The sequence below is a fragment of the Lactuca virosa genome, chromosome 2, assembly GCF_052849685.1.
Source record: "Lactuca virosa cultivar CGN04683 chromosome 2, Lactuca_virosa_CGN04683_v6, whole genome shotgun sequence".
NCBI lineage: Eukaryota > Viridiplantae > Streptophyta > Magnoliopsida > Asterales > Asteraceae > Lactuca > Lactuca virosa.
The window spans coordinates 64,780,057-64,791,994 of NC_136427.1; the positions used below are offsets into that span (position 1 = coordinate 64,780,057).

The 11,938-nt window shown below is 28.3% G+C and overlaps 1 protein-coding gene across 1 annotated transcript; it reads right to left on the reverse strand.

Moving 5' to 3' along the window:
* Positions 1-660: 660 nt before the first annotated feature.
* Positions 661-10,959, reverse strand: LOC145159141 (glucomannan 4-beta-mannosyltransferase 9-like). Its single transcript, XM_079078058.1, has 9 exons — positions 10,370-10,959; positions 10,176-10,274; positions 9,299-9,551; positions 2,326-2,436; positions 2,106-2,242; positions 1,916-2,029; positions 1,649-1,848; positions 1,374-1,568; positions 661-1,128 (listed from the first exon to the last, which is right to left on the reverse strand). Exons 1-9 carry the CDS (start codon positions 10,697-10,699, stop codon positions 966-968), a joined length of 1,602 nt encoding a protein of 533 aa, XP_078934184.1. The 5' UTR covers positions 10,700-10,959; the 3' UTR covers positions 661-965.
* Between the last annotated feature and the right edge of the window lie 979 nt (positions 10,960-11,938).

Genomic DNA, 11,938 nt, shown 5'->3' on the forward strand with positions numbered 1-11,938 from the left:
ATTAAATTGAAATTTTTTGGACCATATTTTTGGATGTTTCACTACCACACCTCCACCTAACCATTATCATCCCTGTTACTTCCATCTTTCTCTCGTGGTCTTTCTTACTCGGCCAACATTCGATTCAAAATATTGTGGCTAGCCTAGCAACTACATTATAAAACTTTCCCCTTGGTTTCAACGGAGCCTTCCTATCATACATAACTTTAGTAACCATCCCCACTTTAACCAACTTACCTTTATATGATATGTGACATCTACCTCCATACCCCATCCCTTATGTTTCATTGCCCCTAAATAGTTGGAGTTTTCCATATGGAGAAGATCTTGTTTCCTTATGCTTATCTTTATTCCTTCATTATTTGTCTCCCCACTAAAATTGCACAAATGGTACTTTATTTTAAGCGCGTTGGTATGTAACCCTTTCTCTTCTAGAAATGCCCTCCATGTTTCCAACAAAGCATTCAACTCTCTTCTAGTTTCACCTACCTACACTATGTCATCGGAAAAAAAAGCATATACCAAGGAACTTCCCCTTGGATTTCACATGAAATATCATCCATGATTAAGGTAAAGATATACTGATATAAACCAAAATTATAAGTACCTTTAATTTACAGAATTACTTATAACAATAAAGATTACATATACAACGAAACATGAATAAAATATTCAAAACACAATCTATATAATCCAATAATCCAATAATTACAAATTAACATATCTACCTTATAATATTTTATGAAGCCACACCTAACATTTGCTTATTTTTGTTGTCCTTGTGTACTTTTTTGTGTGGGGAACTATCATGCTTTTTTTTGTTTACATACAAAGGTAACAATCGTACAAAGTAAAAGAAAGTTTTATTTTTCTCTAACAACATTGTATGGTGTAGAAAATTACATAAGGACTTAGGCACAAAGATAAAATGATAGTCGATCGAACAAGTTGATATAGAACATCATTTAAGAGTTGGGAATGTGGGTGCCAACATAACCCAAACCAGTTACAACAAAAGCTATAGCTTGTAGATACAAGTAAATGTAGTAGTAATACTTTCCATATGCAAGATCATAGCAACCAGAGATGAATAGGATAATGCCCATGCAAAACTCTAGCATAAGAAGCCTATAGGAATATTCAAAATATATATTTTGTTAGATATTTATGTATATTTCTATACTTAAGGTAATCTTTATAGATTTTATTATAACTTATTTTAAGTAAATAATTGTGTCTTAGATATAATTTTTCTCTCTTCCTTAGCCTCCTTTTGAATCGGCACAAAATCATACACTGTTGGATTTTAATACATATAATCCTTCTTTAGTTTAATTTTCTATATTAAGTATAATGCTCTTAAGAATCTGTACCTATCGCTTAGTTTCAGTCCAAGTCTTCGTTGGTGTGTGATCGCACTTTTAGCCTTGGAAGCATCTCCATGCTTTTCAGTGACAACCCATTCATTCACTCTTTGAGTCTCAAAAAGTCCGATAAATGTAGCCTTAGTTCTATGGAGGGCCATTACATTCTCAAAGACGACCCAGAATACAACCAGATAAAATGACCTACAAAGTGAAAATGAAAATGACAGTAAGAACAAACTTTTATTTCCTAGCAAAGAGAATATGAATTAGAGAGCAAAAACCTTGGAGTTGCCACAGCATTGAGAATGGTGATAACTGTAGGGATGTAAACTGTAGCCCATATTGGAACCTCGACTTCTGGTATCCACACACTTGCAGGGATTACAACACAATACAACACGAACGTACCAATATGAGCTACGATCTTTCTTACGAAGAAGAAACTATATATCACATGTAGCTTTTTCCACAATGCAACTTTCTAGATTAAAAAGTAAAAGATTCACATAGAGTCTTGAAACTAAAGGAAAGCGATATAATGATCTTACCTTATTCATCATGATCTCATAAATCATTTTCCTGAAAAGGTTTGCTGGACCACAAGACCAACGATGTTGTTGGAATCGATAGGCTTTGAATACACTTGGTAATTCGTTCTTGACCTATATAAAACATAACGATGTGAAGTGAGGTTATTTTTATGAAGAAAGTTTATTACATGTTCGAATCTTTCTTTACCTTTATTAAACCAAGGTACAAGAACTTCCAACCTTTAAGACTAGCTCTAACTGCTAGATCCATATCTTCCACTGTGGTACGATCCTTCCATCCCCCGGCCTCATTAAGCGCAGCCATTCGCCAAACTCCAGCAGTCCCTACAAACACATAGAAGTTCACACATGGTTTTAAAACTATATAGAGATGGTGATTTATAACCCTAAAATACAATTTTGATTACCATTGAAGCCAAAGAATGCATGAGTAGATGAACCAAATTCTTGTTCAACTTTGAAGTGGTAGTTAAGTGACATCTCTTGCATCCTTGTCATTAAGCATTCATCTGAGTTTGCTACATTAATATCATCACACCGTAAAACATGTTAGTTTATATTTGTTTGTATTACTTTCTTTTATCTGTTATGACTTGCGTAAGCTATAAAACTTTAACCGTTATATTTTTCTATACAAGGGTAATTAAATTTTATTTTGTTGTTAAGCTCTGAAGTATAACAATGTATTACAACACGTTAATTAAAAAAATTAACTATATATTAGAAGATGTTAACCATATATTACAACATGTTAATTAAGGGAAGAAAAAAAGAACCTACAAAAGATTTTGTTCATACGAATAACGAACGAACGGAATAGTTAGTTACAAAACTCTTGCATCCATCTAGTGATCACATGTTAAAGTTTAAGGTTATCACTAGTGTTTCCACCAAACGAACCCTAGACAAAATATATAGTTACTAATCACATGTTTAGTGGACTTTAGAAATATCAAGTCTTCATAATTCTTAGCATCATTATCGGAATTTGAAAATTAAGGAACTGAAACTAATAAAATATTTGAAACGCAAATGTATGGAAATAAAAATAACCAATATATATATATATATATATATATATATATATATATATATATATATATATATATATATATATATATATATATATATATATATATATATACACGGTATGCATTTATGACTCATGAAATATATAAATTCATATTATTAATAGTAATAGAATGTTATATAATAAGTTTGATATTGTTTTTAGGGATAAATATAAGAAATGATGATTATCTACTTTATTTGTGTAATATATAGACTTTTTTATATCTTTAACTTTTAACAATTAAAAGTGACAAAATTTAAAAAACGGTTCATGGTTTGTCATTTTATATGGTTAGGTCCTAATTGTTTCAAAATTGCAAATTTCATCTTTTTTATTAGCTTTTGTTGTGGATTTGCTTATTGACAAAATTAACATGGCTATTTTACCCTTATGAATTATTTGTTTCAATTTCTTTATATTTATTAAAAATTTAATAATATTAAAATATAAAATATATTCCCACCCCACCCCCACCCCACCATCCATTTCCTTCTTTTTTTGTACGAAATCATTGAAATCCTAAAATCACATTTCTTTTGACCTTCTCCGATAGCATGTACACTCTCTAGTGTGGAGTTGATGTAGATGGCCACCACCTGAGCCACCATGTACGTTAAGTACGTACATGATGACATATGAAGGTGTTTCTGTAACCCTAAAATTCCCTTTCATTCTCTACTTTCTTGATCAAGAACACAAACACCAGTGTTTGAATTCTAAAATCATGTGTGTTCTTAAGTATATGTTAACGTATATGTCAAAATTAATCAATGTGAGTGTTTTGTTAATCCTTTTTCCATAAATCAAATGATCTTCAAGATTGGCATATTCGAGTTTTTAATATGGGCTTAAACACATATACATACTCAAACGTTTTGTAGAAATCAAAAACCCGTAAACAATGTGTGTTTTCATTACGTTCAAAAGAGGGTTATGGTGGTGTGTGTTCATCCACATTTCTTAGATGGGTGTGTATGTGTGTTGAATTTTCACTTTTTCTATAATTAGTATAAGTATTTTCTTGTTGAAAGTATGAAATGACTTCAGGATTATAAAAAGAACAATCATGGAGCCGGTAGTAATTCACAACCCTAACATCTCCAAACATTTCCATTCCATGTTTCACCTCCTCACCCATAGGAGGCTCAATAATCTTCATATTGGTAGCAGATATGGTTGGTGTTTAGGAGATTTTGTATGTTTAATGTCAACTTTTTCTAGTGTGTTTGTGTGAGAGAGAGAGAGAGAGATGGTTGTGTATCCATTTTTTTAGTTATTACGAAAGAAAAATTAAAAAGAAATTAAATAAGAGCAAGTTTGTCATTTCAGATTTGAAAGAACAAAAATCAAAACGAAACCTGACGAAATTGTAATACTGAAATAATAAAGACCTTATTTATATAAAATCAAAAACCTTAAGGACCGTGTTTGCAATCTTATCTTAATTACTAGTGCGTTTTTTTTTCTGAAAAAATCTATTTAATAATGCAAACAGTTAGTGCCAATATAATTTGGGAGTTTTTATTCAAAGTATTATAAAAATTAATAAACGTATAAATATAATAAAGGTATAGAATTTTCAAAATATGACGCTTACTAAAATAATATATAATATTGCTATAAAAATACATGAGAATAGAATGTTAAAATACATAAACAAAAAATATTTACTTGATAATACTGATAATTAACTATAATTATAACATCGTATTAAAAAAATTATTTATAATAATATTTTAATTATTATATACATATTAGTGGTATAATTAAACAGGATAGGGGGAGATCATTTTTCTTTTTAATAAAAATGAATGGAATTTAATTATTTCCTCCCGTCTTAAATTAAAAATCCTCTCTAATAAATAATTTTTTTTTGTCACATGTCATTTTCTCATTTATTTGCCACATTTAATTTTGTGGTTATTTTAAATTAATGTTTATTTCACGTGTCATTTTATGGTTTTTTTCATTTTATTAAATTTTAGATAGTATTTAAATGCAATAATAAATTCATATCAATTTCATTAATGAACTTTCCTTCTAATTTCAAAATTACTAAATTAAAGATTCATTAATTTTTTTTTATTTATCTAAATTATTTGTTTAAATTTAAAAAAGAAAAAAACACTTTAATTTTTATAATTCAATATTTTCTGATTTTTGTTATAAATTCAAACTTCTCAAATGTTTAGAATTTTGTATTTAGTTTTTCTTTTAAATAAACTCATGTAATACATGGGTCTCACACCTAGTTATAGAATCATTGACAAAGTTTTTGGTAGATTTTATATGAAAATTGATTCGTAGACAATATATTTTTCCATACATAATAATTTGATATAACATAAATTATTATGTACGAAATAAATTTGTTGTTTACAAATCATTTTCAATTTTATATAATTTTATATAGATGAAATAATGTTAATTTGCCAACCAAATTGTGGGATATTTCATTTCAAATACACTATTCCTCGGACACACGACCACATGATAATAATCTATGTTGAGAGGAATGCAATGGCCTCGAGTACAATAATCTTTTGGACACCTCAAGTATTACATACTATAGAGGTGACATATGAGCATTTATATTTTGAAAATTTATCATTACTACTTATAAAAATTTAGAAGTTTATAAATAAGTTTTACATATTTAGTTGTTTATGTAACCTATAAGGCTATAACTATATACTTTTCTTATGTTTTTTTAAATAAATAGAAAATCTTATAATATATTTCAATATTTTATTATATCTAGTACTTTTTGTATAATTTTTTTTATAATAGATAATAGATTAGTTTTTTTTTTTTTTTAATTATTTGTAAAGTATATAACATGTACTTTTAACTAACTAGAATATGCTAGATATATGTTATATTTTGTTAAAATTTAATGCTATTAAATAACATTGTTTCTTTTTTAATTTAATAAATTTACCCTACTTAATTTTATATTTATTGAAAAATAAACAACATTTTTAATTTTAAATAGCGAATTCTATTTTTTACCCAACCAATACTACAATGATATACAATGATCAATCTGTTACGTTGTTGTTAACTTGTCATATTACGCTTGTTTATTTCAAACTTTAGATATTCCATTCTATCATAGTAATGGTTTCAAAATGATTAATGGAATCACTTCAAGTTGATTTGATTCAATGATATGGAACTTATTGGTTATTTAATTTTAAAAATATAACTTACTAAAAACATATCCAAGTTTCTTATTTATTAAAAAAAATGTAAAATGGAAAATATTATTCAAAACCAAGGGTTTCTAAATAATTGATGGAATCATTTCAAGCGTATGAAATGGTCCATGCCACATTGGCATGGTCCCAAGACCCCATATTACAAATCTTGGACAAAGATTTACGAGTGGCCTGCCTATGCAAATCCAAATAGTGTTAGGGCTGATTTGTCATTTCTAATCATATTTCTTGTATTTCATTTCATTTATCAGCTTCATTTTATTTTTTGTTGTTTTAGAGGAAAAAAAATCATATATTTCACAAACAAATAGAACCCTCATTGTTAAAGGGCAGCTGACAGACACTACTAATATCCTCGGACATTTGGTAACAAAGTCTTTAGGTCATTGTATTTGACATGAAATTTTAAAAAGTGACAAGAAAATCATAAATTATTTAATCCGTGAAAATTTTAAATATTTAGAAAATAGGTAATTTTTAACGTAAATTTTTTTTTATCGTGCTTCTTATAAAACCACATTTACTTCGATAATATTTATTTAAAATTGTTGATATGTTTAATTTTTATTTTTTATTAAAATGTATTTTAGGTAGAGAAATCAATATCATTCTACCTTTTTGTTTCTATCCATCTTTATAATATTTATTTAAAATCTATGACTAAGAAGTTGCAGCCTTACAGGTTTTGGTTGAAACTCGAGAATCGGATCATAGAAACCTCACTTTAGGCATGAAGTTGAGTCTTTAAGAGAAGTTAGAGAATAATAGAAATCGAGATTTTAGAAGCAGAAAAGAAGAATTATGAAAATCAGAGAATTGGTGAAGGATTTATGGGGATTTGTTAACCGTAGCATCGTAACTCCCAAGAAACCCCTCGATTTCAGTTTCGATTATGTTAATTACGGTGCGACTATTGAGGCTACCAAGAAATCGTCGATTGCTTCAATTTAGCATGAATCAAACGTTTATTTTTCCCACTCTCTTTTCTTTTATATATAATATTAATAAATTACTACGAATACAAAAATATAATAAGATGAAATTTCATTAATACTTCATACTGTTCTGAACTTGTAGCTTTAAGAATATGTATATTAATTTACTTAAAAAGAAGAGAAACTTAATAAGAAGAGAAACTGAGAGTTACAAATCTCTTTTATATACAATCATGTATTTAGATATCTAAAAGTTATTATGTTTGTGATCTTATTAGGCTGAAAGGAGTAGTGTCAACTCAACTGAGTTCCACCTCAAGCTTCTCCACCTCTATCTTATTTTGCTGAACAGGATGCCAAACAGTGGGGATAAAGGAAAAGCTTCTCCACCTCTATCTTATTTTGCTGAACAGGATGCCAAACAGTGGGGATAAAGGAAGACGGAAGAAGAGGGAGAGGACAAAGAAGAATAGAAGATGATGTATGGGTGAGAGAGGAGATGTACTTCGTAGAACCTACCGCGTTAGAGCACTGAGCTCGACATGCCGAGTTGAGGGCGTGATGTTTGTCGAGCTGACTCGGCTATATCGATGTAATGTCAAGCCCCACTGTACATATCCTTTGTACATCATCGTATCATGTTAGAACCAGGACGAGACTTTAAGATATATGAAAGAGTTGTTTGTTTATATGGATCGGTTCGATCCAATCCAATCAAGTGAATCCAAATGGATTTTGGTTTAGAAACATGAATCCGAATAATTTAAACTAAATTCAAATCTGATACAATCCAACCAAATTAAATTTAGTTTTATCGGTTTTATAACTCGGTTTTCAAGAACTGAAATATTTTAAAAACAATTATAATTAAAACATTAGCCAACTTTATTGACTTAACAAAAACAAATTATTCTGTTACGGATTAAAGGTTATAAACAACTACTACAATACATAATACTTTAATTTTTTATAGATAAAAATTTTTGACAAAAAAAAAATACATATTAAGGTAATTTATTTAATCAAACATATTGAATCTAAATAAAAAATAATTTACTGAGCTAATATATATATATATATATATATATATATATATATATATATATATATATATATATATATAGAAATAAATAAATAAATATTAAATTGTTATTCGTTTTTATTTGAATTATTTGGTTCTTATTTTATAAATTAAAACTAATCCGAAATTCAAAATATTAATTCGGTTTCATTGAAAATCTATCCAAAATTCCGATTATTCGAACCAAATAATCCAATTGAAATCGACCAATTAAACAAGATATTTAACAAGATGTTTCTAATAGAACGTTCTAAATTAATTAATTAATTAATTAATGTAATAATAAACAGATCTATATATTATGTAATTTTTATTTTTATTATCGTAATTACCTAAATATTTTATGTTAATATGACACGTGGGAACTAATTATAAAAACAAACACTGCAAGATCTAACGAACAAAGGAAAAATAAATACAACGGCACTAAAGGTGGGATTCCTCTTCACTGTCTGTCTCAGAAGGAGATTCTGAGGAGATTCTCAAAGGAGATTTTCTATAAATTATTTTTTATATCCGAAATATTAAAATAAGTATTCGAGATGAAGTAAAAAACATATTTTTCAAAATAAATAAGGTTTTCTATATCTTTAGAAAATTTATAGTAAATACTAAAGTTTAATAAATTTAAACTTGAGTAAATACTATATCAATTAGGGTTGTATTCATACATGATTTAAAAGGTAGACTAACTACTAGCTATATTTTTTCGTTTATATAAAAACACATACATAAGTATTTAAAAATAGAAATATTGATTATCGCATGATCAATGGTAATCCAAATTCAAAACATCGAAACGTTTATTTATTTTTAAAGTTGCAACTTTTTTTTTTGTTTGTCTTCAGCATCGATATAAATTGTGTTAATTTATGTGAATACGAATTATATAAACTTTGTATAACGGTTAATTTAGGACCGAGTTAAGGTATTAATAAAAAGAATCACTAATCACCAACACATGCAGAGATTTATCAGTTTTGTACGTAAATTGTCATTAGTAAATGTTAAATGAATGAGAAAAAAGATAAGATAAAAAATCAACAAGTTTCAAGAACAAGAAACATTTACCAAACTTCCAACGAGCTTGAACAAGTCCGATTTCAGAGTTATGATGAAGAAATGGAATTGTTTTCCAAAGAAAGTCAGATTCAGGCTGAAAATCAGCATCAAAGATTACCACATACTCGCATTCATTAGCATAACCATGTTTTAGACCTTCTTTAAGTGCACCTGCTTTGTAACCCTTTCGATTGTCTCTCACTTGGTAATGTATATTTGTACCTTTGCCTGCCCATTTATGACACTCCACTTCTACCATGTCCTAATCACATATATGAAATGATACGAAAAATAATTAAGTTGAACAAAAACCAATATCTAATTATGATTTTATATTAACAACAAACGTGTGTTACACTTGTTAATAATAAACTTATAACTAATTTATATTTTTATTAAACATAACAAATAACATGGTACTCATTCAAACTATAAACACTTGTTATAATAACCTGTTAGACATAATTAAGACACCATTTTATTTTTGTTATTATTAATGTCACGTTTTCAAAAACCACTAGTGAGACATTAATTATTTTTAATTTTATTTTGTTACGGCTAACTACAGGACCACTAAGATGGTCCTTGAAAATGAAATGGAAAATTAGATTTATATTTATTTTGCATGTAGCTCTTTAAAACACGTAATTATTTTTTTTTTATCTTCTTGTGTTTTGCTCTATTTCATATTAAAAAAAAAAAAAAAAAAAAAAAAAAAAAAAAAAAGGAAAATCAGATCTATTTTGCATGTGCCTCTTTAAAACACGTAATTTTATTTTTTATTTTTTGTGTTCCGATCTACTTCATACTACAATTAACAAAAAAAAAAGGAAAATAAGATTTATTTTGCATGTTATGAAAAATGGGTTTTAATTAAATTATCAACCTTGATCACTGGATCTGTTGAATCATCAAGAACTTGAATTACAATACGATCAGAAGGCCATGAAAGCCCACATGCAGCTCCAATTGAAAGCTGATAAACCTGTGTACAAATTAAACAAAAATCAATAAAAAACCAAAATTCAAAAAAAAAAAAAAAAATTTCAAAACAAAAACAGAGCAATGGTGGAAACATACCTCTCTTTCATTGAACATTGGAATTTGAATAAGAACAAGAGGATAAACAGAGTTCCCTGATTCAACATCATTTTTAAATTCTTCCCATTTGTAACGTTTTTCTGTCTTTCTACCAAACAAATAATTGAATCCAACCACCGAAGACATATAAACCTTCTCTATGAACAACATTATTGACATTGCCAAAGAAACATACAACAATAATGTCAACAATGGCACCAAAACTGGCACTCTAAATTGGCCCCATATCTCGATAATATGCGCAATAATGTCATCTCCACTACCTGTAAGCGATTCAAGTACAATTTTGGTTGCCGAAAGCCTCCCCATTTTCTTAGTTTTTTTTTGTATATAGTGCAAACAGAGTATGCTCTGTTTTTACTGTTTTTGGTTTGGGTTTTAATGGTAAAAATAGACAAGCATGTGGACTTTAAACCACACAATTTTGATTTTAGAACAGAAAGTACAGTTATAATTAAGGGATTTTGATGATTTGGTAAAGAAAGATGAATGGAAACTGTAGCTTTCTGCTTCACTAATGAGAACAAAAGAGAACTCAACTACCAACAATGGAAATGTGAGAGAGGAATGCTGAGAAAGAGAGGAATACATCATGTGCTTATAAAGGTAGAAGTCTTTTGTTTTTAAGGCAAATTACAGAATATAATAATTTATTTTGGTTTTTTATGTGTTATTGTAGGTAATATGTTTTAGTTTATATTTTTTTTAATATATTGTAGGTAATATGTGTTATTGTAGGTATTTTAACTAACTACTGTGTAGATATAATAATCATTGTGGACCAATCATTTTAAAAATATATAAAAATATATATAAAGTTAATTTTGTAATCTTAGCTATTAATTATTTATGGTAATTGTTAAATGAATTAATACCCGATCATATCGTTACAAAACTGCGTCGACGAATCTCGCCTCATCTCCAAACTTTCTTGAGGTGGTGGAATATCAATAATCTCAAAATCATCAGCCATCCTCTTTGTCTCCTCCCCTATTTGATGAATACTCCTCTTCCCTTCACTGATGTTGTGTCGCTTTGTTTAAGACTCATCAATCATGATGCGTCCAACCGATTCCTACTCCACTACCACTGTCATCTCCATTTCGTTACCTTCTGCTGCGATTACGGTTCAAAAAGTCTCATAGTTTTTGGCTTCTTGTGATCGCCATTTTGTAAGGTACACATTTGTTTTTCCATTTTTTTGTTCATATGCTACTAGATACATATTTGTTTGCCCCTAATGCATGTAGTTTACTTTTTTCTTTCCTTATTATATGTGCATCCAAAAGGAGAACCTAAAATTAATTTTGTGTGTTTTGAATGTAATCAAATAGGAAGCCCAATAATTTTTTTTTATTTTCTTCCATACTACTTTTGATTCATTCACATGAAAAAGGTATTCCTTTTTTTTATTTGTGGGGTGTTTCACTGACATGGATTGGTTCAGAAATCACAATCAAATAAAGGAAAGAAGAAGAAAAAGACTCCTCCTAGGAGTCAAGAACCCATCCTCTATAAGTGTAAGGGTGTAAGTATGTTGTTCGTTTT